Source organism: Bombina bombina, chromosome 12, assembly GCF_027579735.1.
Source record: "Bombina bombina isolate aBomBom1 chromosome 12, aBomBom1.pri, whole genome shotgun sequence".
NCBI lineage: Eukaryota > Metazoa > Chordata > Amphibia > Anura > Bombinatoridae > Bombina > Bombina bombina.
The window spans coordinates 27,032,529-27,056,428 of NC_069510.1; the positions used below are offsets into that span (position 1 = coordinate 27,032,529).

At 39.5% G+C, this 23,900-nt stretch overlaps 1 protein-coding gene across 1 annotated transcript in view; it reads right to left on the reverse strand.

Annotated features, from left to right (window-relative positions):
• CACNA1B (calcium voltage-gated channel subunit alpha1 B) overlaps window positions 1-9,960 on the reverse strand; it is a 575,803-nt gene extending 565,843 nt beyond the window's left edge. The window contains exon 1 of the mRNA XM_053695819.1: window positions 9,805-9,960. Coding sequence (XP_053551794.1) covers window positions 9,805-9,827 — 23 coding nt within the window. The 5' untranslated portion in view covers window positions 9,828-9,960. The remainder of the gene's footprint in view (window positions 1-9,804) is intronic.
• Between the last annotated feature and the right edge of the window lie 13,940 nt (window positions 9,961-23,900).

Below are 23,900 nucleotides of genomic sequence, written 5' to 3' on the forward strand. Positions count from 1 at the left end.
TCTGATCTGAGGTCTGATGTGAACATGTAGTTGATAAGAGTTCCTGCAGGGCCAGGGGTCTAATCTGAGGTCTGATGTGAACATGTGGTTGATAACAGTTCCTGCAGGACCAGGGGTCTAATCTGAGGTCTGATGTGAACATGTGGTTGATAAGAGTTTATGGAGGTCTAGAGGTCTAATCTATGGTCTGATGTGAACATGTGGTTGATAAGAGTTCCTGCAGGACCAGGGGTCTGATCTGAGGTCTGATGTGAACATGTTGCTGATAAGAGTTCCTGCAGGACCAGGGCTCTAATCTGAGGTCTGATGTGAGCATGTGGTTGATAAGAGTTCCTGCAGGACCTGGGGTCTAATCTGAGGTCTGATGTGAACATGTGGTTGATAAGAGTTCCTGCACTGGCAGGGGTCTGATGTGAACATGTGGTTGATAAGTGTTCCGGCAGGGCCAGGGGTCTAATCTGAGGTCTGAAGCAAACATGTGGTTGATAAAAGTTCCTTCAGGGCAATGAGTTTTATCTAAAGTTTAATGTGAAAATGTGATTGATAAGAGTTCCTGCAGGAGCAGTATTTAATCTGAGGTCTGATGTGAACATGTGGTTAATAGAGTTCCTGAAGGGCCAGGGGTCTAATCTGAGGTCGGATGTGAACATGTGGTTGATAAGAGTTCCTGCAGGGCCAGAGGTCTAATCTGATATCTGATGTAAACATGTGGTTGATAAGAGTTCCTGCAGGACCAGGGGTCTAATCTGAGGTCTGATGTGAACATGTGGTTGATCAGAGTTCCTGCAGGACCAGGGGTCTGATGTGAACATGTGGTTGATAAGAGTTCCTGCAAAACCAGGGGTCTAATCTGAGGTCTGATGTGAACATGTTTTTGATAAGAGTTCCTGCAGGACCAGGGGTCTAATCTGAGGTCTGATGTGAAGATGTGGTTGATAAGAGTTTCTGCAGGACCAGGGCTCTAATCTGAGGTCTGATATGAACATGTGGTTGATAAGAGTTCCTGCAGGACCAGGGCTCTAATCTGAGGTCTGATGTGAACATGTGGTTGATAAGAGTTCCTGCAGGACCAGGAGTCTAATCTGAGGTCTGATGTGAACATGTGGTTGATAAGAGTTCCTGCAGGACCAGGAGTCTAATCTGAGGTCTGATGTAAACATCTGGTTGATAAAAGTTCCTGCAGGGCCAGGGGTCTAATCTGAGGTCTGATGTGAACATGTGGTTGATAAGAGTTCCTGCAGGGCCAGGGGTGTGATGTGAACATGTGGTTGATACGAGTTCCTGCAGGGCCAGGGGTCTAATCTGAGGTCTGCTGTGAACATGTAGTTGATAAGAGTTCCTGCAGGGCCAGGGGCCTAATCTGAGGTCTGATGTGAACATGTGGTTGATAAGAGTTCCTGCAGGACCAGGAGTCTAATCTGAGGTCTGCTGTGAACATGTGGTTAATACGAGTTCCTGCAGGGCCAGGGGTCTAATCTGAGATCTGATGTGACCATGTGGTTGATAAAAGTTCCTGCAGGACCAGAGGTTTAATCTGAGGTCTGATGTGAACATGTGGTGTACAGAGTTCCTGCAGGGCCAGGGGTCTAATCTGAGGTCTAATGTGAACATGTGGCTGAAAAAAAGATTGCGGGTCCAGGGGACTGATCCCCGGTCATAAGTGAGAATATGGCTGACAGAGGGGCTGCAAGTCAATAGTCTAATATGAGATTTAAACACAGGTCACACTCTGATCATCCAATATTTTTAAATAGGATTATTTTTCATTATATAATAGTAGGTCTTTGGCAGCCACTAGTGCCTCTCTCCTTTCATCAGTGGGACCGTGTGTTCCTTACATATGGGTCTGCCTGATTTTTATACTGCTTTTGAAAATGTTGTTTCTTATTGTTGTAGATTCTAAAGTAACAGCACTACATGATAAATATAATATACTGTGATAAGAGTTCCTGCAGGACCAGGGGTCTGATCTGAGGTCTGATGTGAACATGTAGTTTATAAGAGTTCCTGCAGGGCCAGGGGTCTAATCTGAGGTCTGATGTGAACATGTGGTTGATAACAGTTCCTGCAGGACCAGGGGTCTAATCTGAGGTCTGATGTGAACATGTGGTTGATAAGAGTTTATGGAGGTCTAGAGGTCTAATCTATGGTCTGATATGAACATGTTGCTGATAAGAGTTCCTGCAGGACCAGGGCTCTAATCTGAGGTCTGATGTGAGCATGTGGTTGATAAGAGTTCCTGCAGGACCTGGGGTCTAATCTGAGGTCTGATGTGAACATGTGGTTGATAAGAGTTCCTGCACTGGCAGGGGTCTGATGTGAACATGTGGTTGATAAGTGTTCCGGCAGGGCCAGGGGTCTAATCTGAGGTCTGAAGCAAACATGTGGTTGATAAAAGTTCCTTCAGGGCAAGGAGTTTTATCTAAAGTTTAATGTGAAAATGTGATTGATAAGAGTTCCTGCAGGAGCAGTATTTAATCTGAGGTCTGATGTGAACATGTAGTTAATAGAGTTCCTGAAGGGCCAGGGGTCTAATCTGAGGTCGGATGTGAACATGTGGTTGATAAGAGTTCCTGCAGGGCCAGAGGTCTAATCTGATATCTGATGTAAACATGTGGTTGATAAGAGTTCCTGCAGGGCCAGGGGTCTGATCTGAGGTCTGATGTAAACATCTGGTTGATAAAAGTTCCTGCAGGGCCAGGGGTCTAATCTGAGGTCTGATGTGAACATGTGGTTGATAAGAGTTCCTGCAGGGCCAGGGGTGTGATGTGAACATGTGGTTGATACGAGTTCCTGCAGGGCCAGGGGTCTAATCTGAGGTCTGGTGTGAACATGTAGTTGATAAGAGTTCCTGCAGGGCCAGGGGCCTAATCTGAGGTCTGATGTGAACATGTGGTTGATAAGAGTTCCTGCAGGACCAGGAGTCTAATCTGAGGTCTGCTGTGAACATGTGGTTGATAAGAGTTCCTGCAGGGCCAGAGGTCTAATCTGATATCTGATGTAAACATGTGGTTGATAAGAGTTCCTGCAGGGCCAGGGGTCTAATCTGAGGTCTGATGTAAACATCTGGTTGATAAAAGTTCCTGCAGGGCCAGGGGTCTAATCTGAGGTCTGATGTGAACATGTGGTTGATAAGAGTTCCTGCAGGGCCAGGGGTGTGATGTGAACATGTGGTTGATACGAGTTCCTGCAGGGCCAGGGGTCTAATCTGAGGTCTGGTGTGAACATGTAGTTGATAAGAGTTCCTGCAGGGCCAGGGGCCTAATCTGAGGTCTGATGTGAACATGTGGTTGATAAGAGTTCCTGCAGGACCAGGAGTCTAATCTGAGGTCTGCTGTGAACATGGTGTTTAATACGAGTTCCTGCAGGGCCAGGGGTCTAATCTGAGATCTGATGTGACCATGTGGTTGATAAAAGTTCCTGCAGGACCAGAGGTTTAATCTGAGGTCTGATGTGAACATGTGGTGTACAGAGTTCCTGCAGGGCCAGGGGTCTAATCTGAGGTCTAATGTGAACATGTGGCTGAAAAAAAGATTGCGGGTCCAGGGGACTGATCCCCGGTCATAAGTGAGAATATGGCTGACAGAGGGGCTGCAAGTCAATAGTCTAATATGAGATTTAAACACAGGTCACACTCTGATCATCCAATATTTTTAAATAGGATTATTTTTCATTATATAATAGTAGGTCTTTGGCAGCCACTAGTGCCTCTCTCCTTTCATCAGTGGGACAGTGTGTTCCTTACATATGGGTCTGCCTGATTTTTATACTGCTTTTGAAAATGTCGTTTCTTATTGTTGTAGATTCTAAAGTAACAGCACTACATGATAAATATAATATACTGTGAGTATATATATATATATATATATATATACTATATACTATATATATATATATATATATATATATATATATACACACACACACATACATACAAACATACATACACATATATATATTTAATCTATATTTGTAGGTCTGGATCTTGTAGAGATAACAGATTTCCCTGGATTTAAAATAGTTATACTCTCCCTTAATCCCCAGCTAATTTTTTAGCTGTCTCACACTCGCGGTAAGTAACCCCCTGGGGCTTTAATAGGACTCTTAAAACAAAAACATAATTGTGTTTTTCTGTTCTAAACTAGATTTTTTTTTCCCCTTGAATTGAGGTAATTAGAGGAACAATATTAACCTATTACATGTTCATGTATTATAAAATTGGATAAAACACTCTACCAATAACAGACCTTTCACTGTCATTAGCAAACATCAGTATTGTTTATGGAGTTGTCAAAATGCATAAAATGCAGACTACATACTTACTGCGCAATGCGCCAGAAGCTTATAATAGAGATACATCTAATATCACCTCTCATTTTTCTGAATATAGGGAGCTTGAGAAAAATAATATATGATGGTTACACTAAACATAAAGGGCTAGATTACGAGAGGAGCGCAAAATTGAGATATTTGTGCTCCACTCAGTAATACTGACATTCGCAAATGTGCGCTGGTATTGCAATTTGAGTACAATGCTTGAGCTTTGCGCTCACAAGAGCCCGATTCCGTAGGCTACAATGGAAGCCTCGTTCTGATGCCAATAGACACGACACAGAACCTAGCGCAGCGAAGGGGGTAAGGAGTTGCAGAGCAAAGTTTAAATATATAAGTATATATATATATATATATATATATATTAACAGTAATAACACAGACCCCATAGACCGCAATGTAAACCTCAAAGTACTACCACAAATTTGCGGCAGCATTAACCAGCCAAATTTGCCCGTTTACGGGCGCACGTTAAATGAGCGCTCCACTTTGCAAAAACAATACTTTATTTAAACAATAGTGCTAATATAAAATAAATAAAAAGCAACCCTGGAAACGTTGAACATCAGTCCTATTTTCTGTTAAAGGGACATGGAATCCAAATGATTTCTTTCATGATTTATAAAGAGCGTGCAGTTTTACACAACTTTACAATTTACTTCCATTATCTAATTTGCTTAATATCCTTTGTTGGAAAGCATATTTAAATATGCTCAGTAGCTGCTGATTGGTGGCTGCATATAGATGTCTTGTGTGATTGGCTCACCCATGTGCATTGCTATTTCTTCACAAAGGATATCTAAAGAATGAAGAAAATTAGATAATAGAAGTAAATTTGAATGTTGTTTAAAATTGTATTCTCTATCTGTATCATGAAATAAATATTTTGGGTTTCATGTCCCTTTAAGTCAGTAGAGTGCACACTCCTCAGGGGATTTCTGGGATACTTCTTATCCCAGTATTTTTTTCCAGAATTATATTGTATTAGTTTGTATTTTTTTTAAAAATGCTATATTGTTATTATATATCTACCATACAACCCATCTGCATCAATTAATCTTTTTAACTATTTGAAAATGATTATACCTTGGGGTCTATCCATCAAGCTCCGAATGGAGCTTGATGCCCCGTGTTTCTGGCGAGCCTGCAGGCTCGCCAGAAACAGCAGTTATGAAGCAGTGGTCACAAAGACCACTGCCCCATAACCTGTCCGCCTGCTCTGAGCAGACGGACAGACATCGCCGGAAATCAACCGATCGAGTACGATCGGGTTGATTGACACCCCCCTGCTGGCGGCCGATTGGCCGCGAGTCTGCAGGGGGCGGTGTTGCACCAGCAGTTCTTGTGAGCTACTGGTGCAATGCTGAATACGGAGAGCGTATTGCTCTCCGTATTCAGCGAGGTCTGGCGGACCTGATCCGCACTGTCGGATCAGGTCCGCCAGCCTTTGTTAAATAGGGGCCATTGTGTGAGCTGGAGAGACACTCAAAACAGTGTGTCACTTTGTCACACAGTGTGACTTGACTAGACACGAGAAACCAATGAAAAGCAAGCTACAAAATTGTCTAGGATATAAAATGTGCAAGGAAATACTGATTTGCTATGGCTAGTTGAATTTACTTAATTTTGCTAATAATCCCCTCCCTTTTGTGGTATATTGATGTTAAAAAAAAATGTATACCCGTCTGACAAGGGGTTTGCTTTGGACTATATTATATATAAGGGGGTCACTAAAAAGATTCCAATGCAAAAAAGGGTCTGACATGAAAAAAAGAAGCTCTGATCTACAAATGTCCTTCACGAGTGGATCACTTTGTGGACTCATCAACTTGATCACTTGTTAAAGAGACATAAATCCCAAAACATTTCTCTTTCATGATTCAGATAGAATATACTGTACAGTTTTTAACAACTTTCCAATTTACTTCTATTGTCAAATTACCTTTGTTTTCTTGTTATCATTTGTTGAAAAGCAGGAGTTTTGCAACAATGTTATACATTAGTAAGAGCACTATATGGCAGCTTTATTTACGGTCAAGTAGCACCCCTATCTAGATATTTCTTCAACAAAGAGTAACATGAGAATGAAGCAAATTTGATAATAGACGTAAATTGGAAACTTTTTTTAAATTCTATTCTCTATCTGAATCATGAAAGAAAAATCTTGGTTTTCATGTCCCTTTAAGGACATATCTTTCAATCCTTTTGCTGCACAGCAATGCAATTCTGTTCTTCCTGGCCACTATAGGGTTAAACCCTTTAACAAACAGCCATCTGTGTCTCTAGATACTCTCTATATAATTTGATGATGCTGTTGACAGGATGACTTTATGGAACACTATTATCTTATTAACCAGTGCATTGCCTATAATTCTTCACAATTGGTGTCAAGGACCTGGGGACTCTTTGACAATTGCCACCAGCTTGGCTATCAATCAAACCTTTCCCGGTTTGGCATTTTGGAATAATGGCAGGATAATCGCCAAGCTCCATAGTAACCATGGTACCAGGGACGAATCAGAATAGAGCTTTATCTGCAAATGGACCAAAGTTAGATGTGTCTAAAAGGACATTTAAATGTATGCTTCAGTCCTTGACTATGATAAGCAACAATAAAGATTGATCAATAAAATCTAATGTACAAATCTATATGCATATTTACATTTTTTGCTGATTAAAAAAATTGTTAGTTCTAATTTATTTTTGAAAATTGAAGTGATATTATAGTGTATATATTATGCACAATATAAAAGCACATTAAACACAGAGATTGTATTAAAAAATGATATCTAGTTAAACAACGTCGTTAGCAAGAGCCTCGCTATTTAACCCCTTGCAGTGAAAACGACAGCCGTTGTACATAAACATGATTCAGGCAGAGCATAGGATTTTAAATAATTTTCAAATTTATTTCTATTATCAAATTTGCATTGGGAGTTAGCTAAACACGTTGGGTGAGCCAATGAAAAGAGGCATATATGTATCAGCAGCTAGCACCCAGTAGTGCGTTGTTGCTCTGAGCATACCTAGGTATTCTTTTCAATAAAGGATTGCAAGTGAACAAAGCAAATTAGATAATAGAAGTAAATTGAAACATTGTTTAAAACTACAGTATATGAACTATCTAAATCATGAAATAAAAATTTGGGTTTTATGTTCCTTTAAGACAGCTTTATTCCACACAGTTATTGGCTGCACATGCTAGTGACATGTTTACAGCTATCCTAATTGGCCCCAGAAGAGAAAAAAGAACCTAGGTTAAACATTTTGCCACTGATTGTTTTATGCACAACAAAACATTACACTTTGGGGTTTGTCTCCAGTGAGAGATCCCTTTCCAATTTCTATGATTCTCCAAAAAGTGGATATACTAGATTTATAAAGTTCGAAAGGTAATCATTAACCCTTTGATTCATGGATATATGATTATTTTTACTTACCAGGGTAGGGAATAAAAAGTACCAAACATACTTGCGTGTAGGTTTAGTTATGGTAAAGAGAGGATGATGCAGTCTTGACTATTCTCTTAAGTATTTAAACAAACGCCTAGATTACGAGTTTTGCGTTATGAATGGCTCGGTAATAATTTGCAAGTTATTTCCACCGCTCACCTTTAATAGCGCTGCATACCGCACACAAATACCAGCGCTGCTTTGAGCTGGTTCTACGTGCTCGTGCACGATTTCCCCATAGACATCAATGGGGAGAGCCGGCTAAAAAAAAGCCTAACACCTGCAATAAAGGAGCGTAAAGCTCCGTAACGCAGCCCCATTGATTCCTATGGGGGGAAAAAAGTTGTGTTTACACCTAACACCCTAACATAAACCTTGAGTCTAAACAACCCTAATCTGCTGCCCCCTACATTGCCACCACCTACCTACACTTACTAACCCCTAATCTGCCGCACCTGACATCGCTGCCACCTACCTACACTTATTAACCCCTAATCTACTGCCCCCAACGTCGCCGCCGCCGCCACTATACTAAAGTTGTTAACCCTAAACCTCTGGCCTCCCACATCACTAACACTAAATAAATATATTAACCCCTAAACCTAACCCTAAGTCTAACCCTAACTTTAATATAATTAAAATAAATCTAAATAAAAATTACTATCATTACCTAACTAATTCCTATTTAAAACTAAATATTTACCTGTAAAATAAACCCTAAGCTAGCTACAATATAACTAATAGTTACATTGTAGCTAGCTTAGATTTTATTTTTGTTTTACAGGCAAGTTTGTATTTATTTTAAGATTTTTATTTAGATTTATTTTATGGAAGGCCCATTGAAAAAGGACTTTTTGAAAGGTGCGGTAGTTACGTTGTGTTACATCCAAAAAAGTGTGCGGTACAGCTATACCTACAAGACTCGTAATAGCAGCGGTAGTGAAAAAGCAGCGTTATGAGGCTTTTTCACTCATAACGCAAAAGTCGTAATCTAGCCGTTAGTTTCTAGTGTATTAAAGGCTCACTATTTTTTCACGTACCATATGATCTCAATAAGGTCATGTGACCTCATATTTGAAACAGGAGTCTTTTCAATGTCACTTCAAGAATGACTGGGCTATCTTACAAACTTAAGCTTTCCCTTTAAAGGAAATGTGGGTAGACTTAGGGATGGATTTATCAAAGCTGAGGCGGACAGGGGCCCATATACGCACCCCTGTACGCCTCAGCTCGCCTCTGGCGGGGCGAATTTACCCGGAGGAAATTACCATTGCACACGAGCGCTTGTGTGCAATCCCGCCCCCTGACCCCGCACAGCCAATCATGCGCGGGCAGGAGCTGTCAATCTCCTCAGTCGGACTAGACCGCAGAGATTGAATTTTGCCACCTTAGAGGTGGCAAAGAAATTAGGAAAGCAGCGGTGTGACGACCGCTGCTTGTTAAATACAGTGAGCAGGTTCTTGTGAGAACTTGCAGCCATAAGGGTTTTGATAAATCAAGTCCTTATTGGGCCTTTTGCTCTGCCATCAAAATCTATGTTTCACATTAGGGGTCTCATTAGGTATATGGATTTAATTTATTTGAAGAATGTGACAGCTTCAACACCCTCTCCCCCTTACTACTTTACACTTGGAATTAAGGTCTAAGAAATTAAAGATTTTATAGAAACAGCAATACTTAGAGTATCATATGATCACTAATTTGAAAAATGAGATATACCACATTTGCATGAGGCGCAACTTGTCCCTCAATGCATGGGGATTGAGTTAAGGGCTTTTATACTGGCTACCTAAACAAGTGCCCCATTTGAGGGAGAGGTTGCATTTTCCTTCTTCCTGCCCTTCCCTATAAATAGTGGACACCTATGAACTGACTGATAGGTAACCCACCATAGCAATATGTTGCTACCCCATTTTCTAACCAGTGGGGTTACACTGTACTCTTTATTGCTGTGCATTACAGTATCCATATAGGGATTATTGACTAAGCACAAAACTTGACATGTCCAACAGAGTCTCACCTTTCTTGTTGCTCCTCTCTCATATAAACTTTGTGTTTTTCATGAAATTCCAACAAAGCTCCCAATCCTAGGTTGGTGTCTTCTTCAGAGGACAGACCATCTTCCGCATCCAAAAGTTGATGAATTTCATGGTAATAGGATTGGGAAGCATTTTCCTTATTGGAATCATCCCCAGGCTGGTTCTTTTCTTTCTCTCCTGAGCAACTGGAAATGTTTGACTTTGGTTTACTTGACCGAGCCCAAGAACCTCCATATTCTATGCCCAGGGTCAGAAGATGCCAGCTGTTGTATCCAGCAGAGCGAACAGCTGCAAAACAGAAAATGTACCTTATTATATACAATTACAAACTGATAACCATGCAATAATACACCATAATCATACGATGGAAAAAGATGTATTAATATACAGTCTTGCACTTCACCATTGACGCTAGTCAGTTATAGTCCATATGTAGTGGTTTGCCTCATAGCTCAAACTACCTATTAGTTTATGTATAACCATAGTCAGTTATAGTCCACATATGGTGGTTGGCCTCATGACTCAGGGAGGAAAACTAACGGGCATATCAGGTGGACTGATTTTCTTTTTATACGCTAAGATTAGTACAAACAACTCTCTCTGTGTAGGACATATATGAGCTAAAACATGAATACTCACTCTCAAGAGGTTTGTCTTGAAAATAAGTCAATAGATGGATAGATACAAGGACAGAACTACCATTGGTGCAGCAGGTACAGTGGTACCAAGGCTCAAGTGCTGGAGTGGGGGCTAGCAGCCATTCTATACATCTGCTACTGGTGTTCCACTGTATGACTATCAGCACTCTCAGGGCGGTATCCCTGACGAAGCCCGGTCTGAAGTGAAGACGAGCGGGTGAAACGCGCGTACATTGGCTGTCCTGGCCAGTCACATGATACATGCACGTGCTGCTGTCAACTGAATTCTCTTGTAAAGACGCCGCTCTGTCTCCATGTATAGCGTTGGCCTATACTGAAACTACCTGGTGTTGAAGGAATTGAGGATTACGCACAAACAGGTCGTATAAGAACTGTTGTCCAAAACGGTGATACCTATTCTGCCAGCTTTTGTATTGGATAAAGAGTATGCGGACATAAGACCTCCGTGCTAAACATTAACTGTCAATCTCGGTTGAAGTTGCCGATGGTACTTTGCATAAATGACGGCAGTTGCATTACCTCTATCTGACGTGCTATACATGCTGATTACCTCTGATATTTGGGAGCTTTTACAGTGAATGTATGGGACTTGCAAGGTTCTGGACCGTACTAACCTATCTGACTGCTTGATGAACTTGCTCTAACAACAGCAGCTGCTTTAACCCTTAACCTGCATGAACTCCTACACGCTTGCTTTACAGTCTATGACAGGACATAAGCAGTGCCATATATATTTCTCTAATCAAGAGTGGCTACTGATGTGTTATATTCTATGTCTGCATAATACGCTGTACATATCCATTTGATCCACTTTACAGTCTGCTTAGATCCCCTTTGAAAACCTGCCCAGTGTTACTCCCCCTTACAGGGGTGCTGTGTGCAGCCGGGTGTAGTTAGACTGTAGTGGACTTATGAGGTATAAGCTTGAAACGCTGTATATTTAATAAAGCTTGCACATTTATATATCCTCTATCCAGGCTTGTAACGAGATACCTTTATTTAACATTTCGGCCTTGTTGAAACCCTGACATGTTTCTACTACAGATTTAGCTCCTATCAATACGCTTATGAGCGGAGCTCATGACAGGGCCAATCTGGGTCTATACCTTGAATATGGTCTATGCAACATTATATTGTTGACGCTTTACTTATGACTTTTGCATGTACCCCTGACCGGTCAGGTTAATTTTTTATTTATTTATTATTTCAAGTTCTGTTTTATTAATTTTCATTAGGTTTATGTACTTTATTTGAAATCATTGATATAAAAACTTATTAATTTACAAACAGAAGTCTGTGTGTGCCTTTTTTGGAGTGGAGGGGGGAGCGTCATTACTCATCCAAATCTTGCCACCTTACTTAATTATGTGAGACGAGCTGCTTTCTAATAAAAGAGTGCTGAATTTCCCTGTCTTTGATTCAGGATTACATTCCTGAGGCTGCTTCTCTGGCTTACTCATGCTACATTTTTTCAAGGGTCTGCACCACTAAATCTTTAACTTAATTGAGGCTATTTTGCCTATACTTTAATAGTGATTTACACTATTATCCAGCTCTAAATATTACAATATATGCAATTGCGTCCCCTTCACATCATTCTGTATATATATATATATATTTATTTAAATTTAATTAATAAATAAAAACAATTTTTCAACTGTAAAACCCTGATTCTATCAGTTTTTTCCCTGAAAATGTGTTTTTTCACCAAATTGACAGATCATGAAAAGATCTCAACCATTAACTTGAATCCACCAACCCTGGCAGAAATTCTCTATTATGCACAAGCAGAGTTGGGGGCAGATTTTAGAGGAGATATGGGGGTATTCTACCAAAATTCTATCCCAAAGAAGGTAAGTTTTCCGAATTATATACGTAGCCTCTTGCCAGAGCTTATCTCTTTCTGTTGGAATCCAGCATAGTGCATGCAAGTGAGGAATCCCTGCTATTTCATGTTCCAGGATGACCCATATTTTAATGTCATAATTAGTAAACCAATCAATTATTCTTTGAAAATGTATTAAATTTAATACCCCTATGCCACCAGCTTTCATAAAGGAGAAACACTTTTATTGTACATTGTCCCTTTAACATTCTGCCACACAAAATGTATAGACAAAACAAAACTTTACAAGTAGACATTCTGCAGGAAATTACAGCAGGAAATTCTTCCATGTGATAACACATCTTAAACCAAATGGGTTTAGGAAGAAAACCCAAACCTAGCTCTTTTAGAAAAAAACCCCTCTAAAATAATAGAGCATTATTAAACAAATATATATATATTTTTTTAAAGGACAGAGGGAAATATGCAGAAAGTAGGATATGCGCAAGTCATCATTGTTATTGTGGTAAAGCTACCCTTAAATGCGTTTTGTCAATTGCTCACCAGATATATCCAACCAATCAGGACATTTCAGTAAAAGGACAGTTTGCCCAAAAAATGTATCCTCATTAATTTGTTCCCAATTATCAATTTTGCCTGCTGGAGTGTATTAAATTGTTTGCAAGTATGTCCTTCACCCTTATATTGGCATTTTAAATAGTTGTTTTTGTCTGTGGTATCCCCACCTATTCTGAAAGTTTCTGGCCTTAGGTCCAAGCAATAGATAAGCTGTGTAAACACAGCAAGCAGAAGAAATTACACTCCCAGTGGGGTATAGAAGAGATAAGGTAATAAAATGTTAATTTTCCATTCTTCTATCCAAGTATTGGTCTTTGGTTTATGGACAGATATAAGATAAAGAAGCAAGTATATGTATACAATGTGATATAGTAATGAGATCTGATTATACCTACAGATATAAGATAAAGACACGTGTATATGTACACAATGTGATAAAGTAATGAGATCTGATTATACCTACAGATATAAGATAAAGACACATGTATATGTACACAATGTGATAAAGTAATGAGATCTGATTATACCTACAGATATAAGATAAAGACACATGTATATGTACACAATGTGATACAGTAATGAGATCTGATTATACCTACAGATATAAGATACAGACACATGTATATGTACACAATGTGATACAGTAATGAGATCTGATTATTCCTACAGATATAAGATAAAGGCACATGTATATGTACACAATTTGATACAGTAATGAGATCTGATTATACCTACAGATATAAGATACATACACATGTATATGTACACAGTGTGATACAGTAATGAGATCTGATTATACCTACAGATATAAGATACATACACATGTATATGTACACAGTGTGATACAGTAATGAGATCTGATTATACCTACAGATATAAGATAAAGACACATGTATATGTACACAATGTGATACAGTAATGAGATCTGATTATACCTACAGATATAAGATAAAGACACATGTATATGTACACAGTGTGATACAGTAATGAGATCTGATTATACCTACAGATATAAGATAAAGACACATGTATATGTACACAGTGTGATACAGTAATGAGATCTGATTATACCTACAGATATAAGATAAAGACACATGTATATGTACACAGTGTGATACAGTAATGAGATCTGATTATACCTACAGATATAAGATACAGACACATGTATATGTACACAGTGTGATACAGTAATGAGATCTGATTATACCTACAGATATAAGATACATACACATGTATATGTACACAGTGTGATACAGTAATGAGATCTGATTATACCTACAGTTATAAGATAAAGACACATGTATATGTACACAATGTGATACAGTAATGAGATCTGATTATACCTACAGATATAAGATAAAGACACATGTATATGTACACAGTGTGATACAGTAATGAGATCTGATTATACCTACAGATATAAGATACAGACACATGTATATGTACACAATGTGATACAGTAATGAGATCTGATTATTCCTACAGATATAAGATAAAGGCACATGTATATGTACACAATGTGATACAGTAATGAGATCTGATTATACCTACAGATATAAGATAAAGACACATGTATATGTACACAATGTGATACAGTAATGAGATCTGATTATTCCTACAGATATAAGATAAAGGCACATGTATATGTACACAATGTGATACAGTAATGAGATCTGATTATACCTACAGATATAAGATAAAGACACATGTATATGTATACAATGTGATATAGTAATGAGATCTGATTATACCTACAGATATAAGATAAAGACACGTGTATATGTACACAATGTGATAAAGTAATGAGGTCTGATTATACCTACAGATATAAGATACAGACACATGTATATGTACACAATGTGATACAGTAATGAGATCTGATTATACCTACAGATATAAGGTACAGACACATGTATATGTACACAATGTGATACAGTAATGAGATCTGATTATACCTACAGATATAAGATAAAGACACATGTATATGTACACAATGTAATACAGTAATGAGATCTGATTATACCTACAGATATAAGATAAAGACACATCTATATATACACAGTGTGATATAGTAATGAGATCTGATTATACCTACAGATATAAGATAAAGACATATGAATATGTACACAATGTGATACAGTAATGAGATCTGATTATACCTACAGATATAAGATAAAGACACATGTATATGTACACAATGAGATACAGTAATGAGATCTGATTATACTTATAGATATAAGATAAAGACACATGTATATGTACACAATGTGATACAGTAATGAGATCTGATTATACCTACAGATATAAGATACAGACACATGTATATGTACACAACGTGATACAGTAATGAGATCTGATTATACCTACAGATATAAGATAAAGACACATGTATATGTACACAATGTGATACAGTAATGAGATCTGATTATACCTACAGATATAAGATAAAGACACATGTATATGTACACAATGTGATAAAGTAATGAGATCTGATTATACCTACAGATATAAGATAAAGACACATGTATATGTACACAATGTGATACAGTAATAAGATCTGATTATACCAACAGATATAAGATAAAGACACATGTATATGTACACAATGTGATAAAGTAATGAGGTCTGATTATACCTACAGATATAAAATACAGACACATGTATATGTACACAATGTGATAAAGTAATGAGATCTGATTATACCTACAGATATAAGATAAAGACACATCTATATGTACAGAGTGTGATACAGTAATGAGATCTGATTATACCTACATATATAAGATAAAGACACATGTATATGTACACAATGTGATAAAGTAATGAGATCTGATTATACCTACAGATATAAGATAAAGACACATGTATATGTACACAATGTGATACAGTAATAAGATCTGATTATACCAACAGATATAAGATAAATAAGCAGGTATATGTACACAATGTGATACAGTAATGAGATCTGATTATACCTACAGATATAAGATACAGACACATGTATATGTACACAATGTGATATAGTAATGAGATCTGATTATACCTACAGATATAAGATACAGACACATGTATATGTACACAATGTGATACAGTAATGAGATCTGATTATACCTACAGATATAATATAAATACACATGTATATGTACACAGTGTGATACAGTAATGAGATCTGATTATACCTACAGATATAAGATAAATAAGCAGGTATATGTACACAATGTGATACAGTAATGAGATCTGATTATACCTACAGATATAAGATACAGACACATGTATATGTACACAATGTGATATAGTAATGAGATCTGATTATACCTACAGATATAAGATAAAGACACATGTATATGTACACAATGTGATACAGTAATGAGATCTAATTATACCTACAGATATAAGATAAAGAAGCAGGTATATGTACACAATGTGATAAAGTAATGAGATCTGATTATACCTACAAGCTCAACCCATTTTATTAGGTTGTGGCTTCAAAACACAAAATCAGCTATTTCATATACACAAATAAACCTTAAAAAGCAAACCTCATACATTTTATACTCTGCAGTAAAAAAAAAGTAATTGGAAACACATTAAGGGAAAAACAATTTTACTGTATACTTTCCCTTTAAGTAATTATTATTTCAAGCAAGGAGAATGCTAATAAATATACATAATCTCTCCTAAAGATTGAGATGGATTACCTTAAAAGGGACATGACATCAAGTTTTCTTCTTTCATGATTAAGATAGAGCGTGCAATTTTAAATAACTTTCCAATGTATTTCTATTATCTAATTTGTTTGGTTCTCATTGTATCCTTTGTTGAGAAGTATACCTAGGTAGGTTCAGAAGCTGCTGATTGGTGGCTGCACATATATGCATTATCATTGGCATTCAGATAGCTCCCAGTAGTGCATCACTGCTTCTTCAACAAAGAACACCAAGAGAATAAAGCAAATTATATATTAGAAGTAAATAGGAAAATTGTTTAAAATTGTATTCTCTATCTGAATCATGAAAAGAAAAAATGAAATGAATCCCCACAAACATGTGAAACTGTACTTTGTGCAGCTCCTTGCCATGTAAAGTTCAACAGCTACTGCCATATAGCCTCCTGAGCATACCTACCTACCTACTCTTCAACAAAGTATACAGAGAGAACAAAACGTATTTGATAATAGAAATAAAATGAAAAGTTTTAAAAAAAAAACGTTGTGGGTTTGTGTCCCTTTTTTAGTTTAATCTCCACATCTGGGGGGCAGTGGAGTATTTTTGTTGTGGCCAACTAAGCATGTGCCTATGGCAGCAGAATATAGGGAAAGGTAGCAAAATACTGAAAGGCAAATTGTATGTCTTAGGGATATTAAACCCAATTTCTTTCTTTCATAATTCAGCAATTTTAAGCAACTTTCTAATTTACTCCGATTATCAATTTTTCTTCGTATTAAACCCAATTTCTTTGGTATTTTTATTTGACAAAGCTTAGGAGCCGGCCCATTTTTGGTTCAGCACCTGGGTAGCGCTTGCTGATTGGTGGCTAAATGTAGCACTACCCAAGGGTGCTGAACCAAAATGGGCTGGCTCTTAAGCTTACATTCCTGCTTTTCAAATAAAGATACCAAGAGAACAAATACAATTTTATAAAAGGAGTACATTAGAAAGTTGCTTAAAATTGCTGCTCTATATGAATCATGAAAGACAAAAATTGAGTTTTGTATCCCTTTAATACCCTCCTTCTCCCATATTTTTATCAAAATTTACTGGAGGCTCTCTAGGAAAAGGATTTGAGGGGAGACGTTATCAGGGACCCACTAGTGCTTTGTGTATGGGCCAAGACAGGAGAGGTGGGGCTACGGATGTGTTGTAGATGGAGCAGAGGCGCAGAAGGCGGGGCCAGGCAGACACAGACAAATCCTGGGTAAAACTTGAGCACTCCTTAAAACCAGCACATTTGCCCTGAAGAAGCTGCAGGAAAGAGGCCAGACCACCAAACTAACAGTTCTGCAGGTTCTGGGTCTGTTGGAAGGTCTGAACTCTTAAGCACTGTGAATATTTTATTTATTCATTTTATTAGAAATCAACCAAATCAATCACAAAATACAAAGGAGGGGACGGACCTTTTTGGAAAATTGATCACCAACCAAGGGTCTGTGGTCCGTAAAGCCCAACGCCGCGTCCGATCACTTGATGCAAAAATGAAAATTACATTCCTTTTTTATATTGATCTGACAGTGACCATTCAAACATGGTCACTGCCAGATGTCAATGCAGATGTGCAGTTCTTGTGTGCGCATGCACATTGGCAATGCTTACTTGTGGTGCTCACCTTTAGATGTCCCTGTTATTTCTTAAAGGGACATTCAAGCCAAAATAAACTTTAATGATTCAGATAGGGCATGTAATTTTAAACAATTTTCCAATTTACTTTTATCACCAATTTTGCTTTGTTCTCTTGGTATTCTTAGTTGAAAGCTTAATCTAGGAGGTTCACATGCTAATTTCTTAGACCTTGAAGGCCACCTCTTTTCAGAATGCATTTGAACAGTTTTTCACCACTAGAGGGTGTTAGTTCACGTATTTCATATAGATAACACTGCTCGTGCACGTAAAGTTAACTGGGAGCAGGCAGTGATTGGCTAAACTGCAAGTCTGTCAAAACAACTGAAATAAAGGGACAGTTTGCAGAGGCTTAGATACAAGATAATCACAGAGGTAAAAAATATAATTTATGCTTACCTGATAAATTCATTTCTCCTGTAGTGTAGTCAGTCCACGGGTCATCCATTACTTATGGGATTATATCTCCTCCCTAACAGGAAGTGTAAGAGGATCACCCAAGCAGAGCTGCTATATAGCTCCTCCCCTCTACGTCATACCCAGTCATTCGACCGAAACCAAACGAGAAAGGAGAAACTATAGGGTGCAGTGGTTACTGGAGTTTAATTAAAATTTAGACCTGCCGTAAAAAACAGGGCGGGCCGTGGACTGACTACACTACAGGAGAAATGAATTTATCAGGTAAGCATAAATTATATTTTCTCCTGTTAAGTGTAGTCAGTCCACGGGTCATCCATTACTTATGGGATACCAATACCAAAGCTAAAAGTACACGGATGACGGGAGGGACAGGCAGGATCTTTACACGTAAGGAACCACTGCCTGTAGAACCTTTCTCCCAAAAACAGCCTCCGAAGAAGCAAAAGTGTCAAATTTGTAAAATTTTGAAAAAGTGTGAAGTGAAGACCAAGTTGCAGCCTTGCAAATCTGTTCAACAGAGGCCTCATTCTTAAAAGGCCCAAGTGGAAGCCACAGCTCTAGTAGAATGAGCTGTAATCCTTTCAGGAGGCTGCTGTCCAGCAGTCTCATAAGCTAAACGTATTATGCTACGAAGCAAAAAAGAGAGAGAGGTAGCCAAAGCTTTTTGACGTCTCCTCTGTCCAGAATAAACGACAAACAGGGAAGAAGTTTGACGAAAATCTTTAGTTGCCTGCAAATAAAATTTCAGGGCACGGACGACGTCCAGATTGTGCAGAAGTCGTTCCTTCTTTGAAGAAGGGTTAGGGCACAATGATGGAACAACAATCTCTTGATTGATATTCTTGTTAGTGACTACCTTAGGTAAGAACCCAGGTTTAGTACGCAGAACTACCTTGTCTGAATGAAAAATCAGATAAGGAGAATCACAATGTAAGGCCGATAACTCAGAGACTCTACGAGCCGAAGAAATAGCCATTAAAAACAGAACTTTCCAAGATAACAGTTTGATATCAATGGAATGAAGGGGTTCAAACGGAACACCTTGCAGAACGTTAAGAACTAAGTTTAAGCTCCACGGCAGAGCAACAGTCTTAAACACAGGCTTAATCCTAGCCAAAGCCTGACAAAAAGCCTGAACGTCTGGAACTTCTGCCAGACGTTTGTGCAAAAGGATAGACAGAGCTGAAATCTGTCCCTTTAACGAACTAGCAGATAAACCCTTTTCTAAACCTTCTTGTAGAAAAGACAATATCCTAGGAATCCTAACCTTACTCCATGAGTAACTCTTGGATTCGCACCAATATAAGTATTTACGCCATATTTTATGGTAAATTTTCCTGGTAACAGGTTTCCTAGCCTGTATTAAGGTATCAATCACTGACTCCGAGAATCCCCGCTTTGATAGAATCAAGCGTTCAATCTCCATGCAGTCAGCCTCAGAGAAATTAGATTTGGATGTTTGAAAGGACCCTGAATCAGAAGGTCCTGTCTCAGAGGCAGAGACCACGGTGGACAGGACGACATGTCCACTAGATCTGCATACCAGGTCCTGCGTGGCCACGCAGGCGCTATTAGAATCATCAATGCTCTCTCCTGTTTGATCCTGGCAATCAATCGAGGAAGCATCGGGAAGGGTGGAAACACATAAGCCATGTTGAAGACCCAAGGTGCTGTCAGAGCATCTATCAGTACCGCTCCCGGGTCCCTGGACCTGGATCCGTAACAAGGAAGCTTGGCGTTCTGGCGAGACGCCATGAGATCCAGATCTGGTTTGCCCCAATGATGAAGCAGTTGGGCAAACACCTCCGGATGAAGTTCCCACTCCCCCGGATGAAAGGTCTGGCGACTTAGAAAATCCGCCTCCCAGTTCTTCACGCCTGGGATGTGGATCGCTGACAGGTGGCAAGAGTGAGACTCTGCCCAGCGAATTATCTTTGAGACTTCCATCATCGCTAGGGAACTCCTTGTTCCTCCTTGATGGTTGATGTAAGCCACAGTCGTGATGTTGTCCGACTGAAACCTGATGAACCTCAGAGTTGCTAACTGAGGCCAAGCCAGAAGAGCATTGAAAATTGCTTTTAATTCCAGAATGTTTATTGGAAGGAGTCTCTCCTCCTGAGTCCATGATCCCTGAGCCTTCAGGGAATTCCAGACTGCGCCCCAACCTAGAAGGCTGGCGTCTGTTGTTACAATCGTCCAATCTGGCCTGCGGAAGGGCATCCCCTTGGACAGATGTGGCCGAGAAAGCCACCATAGAAGAGAATCTCTGGTCTCTTGATCCAGATTTAGCAGAGGGGACAAATCTGAGTAATCCCCATTCCACTGACTTAGCATGCACAATTGCAGCAGTCTGAGATGCAGGCGCGCCAAAGGTACTATGTCCATTGTCGCTACCATTAAGCCGATTACCTCCATGCACTGAGCCACTGACGGGTGTTGAATGGAATGAAGGACACGGCAAGCATTTAGAAGTTTTGATAACCTGTCCTCCGTCAGGTAAATTTTCATTTCTACAGAATCTATAAGAGTCCCTAAGAAGGGAACTCTTGTGAGTGGCAGTAGAGAACTCTTTTCTACGTTCACCTTCCACCCATGCGACCTTAGAAATGCCAGAACTAACTCTGTATGAGACTTGGCAGTTTTGAAACTTGACGCTTGTATCAGAATGTCGTCTAGGTACGGAGCTACCGCTATGCCTCGCGGTCTTAGTACCGCCAGAAGAGAGCCCAGAACCTTTGTAAAGATTCTTGGAGCCGTAGCTAACCCGAAGGGAAGAGCTACAAACTGGTAATGCCTGTTTAGGAAGGCAAATCTTAGATACCGGTAATGATCCTTGTGAATCGGTATGTGAAGGTAGGCATCCTTTAGATCCACTGTGGTCATGTACTGACCCTCTTGGATTGTGGGTAAGATGGTTCGAATAGTTTCCATTTTGAACGATGGAACTCTGTTTAGGATCTTTAAGTCCAAGACTGGTCTGAAGGTTCCCTCTTTTTTGGGAACCACAAACAGATTTGAATAGAACCCTTGTCCGTGTTCCGACCGCGGAACTGGGTGGATCACTCCCATTAGTAAGAGGTCTTGTACACAGCGTAGAAACGCCTCTTTCTTTATCTGGTTTGCTGATAACCTTGAAAGATGAAATCTCCCTTTTGGAGGAGAAGCTTTGAAGTCCAGAAGATATCCCTGAGATATGATCTCCAACGCCCAGGGATCCTGGACATCTCTTGCCCAAGCCTGGGCGAAGAGAGAAAGTCTGCCCCCCACTAGATCCGTTTCCAGATCGGGGGCCCTCACTTCATGCTGTCTTAGGGGCAGCAGCAGGTTTTCTGGCCTGCTTGCCCTTGTTCCAGGACTGGTTAGGTTTCCAGCCCTGTCTGTAGCGAGCAACAGTTCCTTCCTGTCTTGGAGCGGAGGAAGTTGATGCTGCTCCTGCCTTGAAGTTACGAAAGGCACGAAAATTAGACTGTTTAGCCCTTGGTTTGGCCCTGTCTTGAGGCAGGGCATGGCCCTTACCTCCAGTAATGTCAGCGATAATTTCTTTCAAACCGGGCCCGAATAATGTCTGCCCTTTGAAAGGATTATTAAGCAATTTAGATTTAGAAGTCACATCAGCTGACCAGGATTTAAGCCACAGCGCTCTACGCGCTTGAATGGCGAATCCGGAGTTCTTAGCCGTAAGTTTGGTTAAGTGTACTACGGCATCAGAAATAAATGAATTAGCTAGCTTAAGGGCTTTAAGCTTGTTTATAATCTCATCCAATGGAGCTGTGTCAAGGGTCTCTTCCAGAGACTCAAAACAGAATGCCGCCGCAGCAGTGACAGGCGCAATGCATGCAAGGGGTTGTAATATAAAACCTTGTTGAACAAACATTTTCTTAAGGTAACCCTCTAACTTTTTATCCATTGGATCTGAAAAAGCACAGCTATCCTCCACCGGGATAGTGGTGCGCTTAGCCAGAGTAGAAACTGCTCCCTCCACCTTAGGGACCGTCTGCCATAAGTCCCGTGTGGTGGCGTCTATTGGAAACATTTTTCTAAATATAGGAGGGGGTGAAAAAGGCACACCGGGTCTGTCCCACTCCTTGTTAACAATTTCTGTAAGCCTCTTAGGTATAGGAAAAACGTCAGTACACGCCGGTACCGCAAAGTATTTATCCAGCCTACATACTTTCTCTGGAATTGCAACCGTGTTACAATCATTCAGAGCCGCTAAAAGCTCCCCTAGTAATACACAGAGGTTCTCAAGCTTAAATTTAAAATTTGAAATGTCTGAATCCAGTTTACTTGGATCAGATCCGTCACCCACAGAATGAAGCTCTCCGTCCTCATGTTCTGCAAATTGTGACGCAGTATCAGACATGGCTCTATTATTATCAGCGCACTCTGTTCTTATTCCAGAGTGATCTCGTTTACCTCTAAATTCTGGCAGTTTAGATAGTACTTCAGTCATAACATTAGCCATGTCTTGCAAAGTGATTTGTATGGGCCGCCCTGATGTACTTGGCGCCACAATATCACGCACCTCCTGAGCGGGAGGCGAAGGTACTGACACGTGAGGAGAGTTAGTCGGCATAACTTCCCCCTCGTTGTCTGGTGATATATTTTTCACATATAAAGTTTGACTTTTATTCAAAGTAACATCTATACAGTGAGTGCACAAATTTCTATTGGGCTCCACATTGGCCTTTAAACATATTGAACAAACAGCTTCATCTGTGTCAGACATGTTTAAACAGACTAGCAATAACACTAGCAAGCTTGGAAAAAAACTTTTAAATAAATTTACAAGCTATATAAACAACGCTACTGCGCCTTTAAGAAACATAAAAATGTGACACAGTTGAATTAACGATGAACCAAATATGTTAAAACAACCAAATTTTAACAGAAAATGTATAAAGTTAGCAGAGAATTGCACCCACAAGCAAAAGGATGATTAACCCCTTAATACCCAAAACGGATAACATTTGAAATAATAAACGTTTTTTATCACAGTCAAACACACTGTCACAGATCTGCTGTGACTGATTACCTCCCTCAAAACTAGTTTTGGAGCCCCTGGGCTCTGTAGAGACGTCCTGGATCATGGAGGAAAAAACAGGAAGACTGTGACTAAATTTTTACTGCGCAATAAAGCGCTAAAATAGGCCCCTCCCACTCATATTACAACAGTGGGGAAGCTTAGTAAACTGTTTTTATTCAGAAACAAACGACAGCCATGTGGTAAAAATCATGCCCATAAAGTTTTATCACCAAGT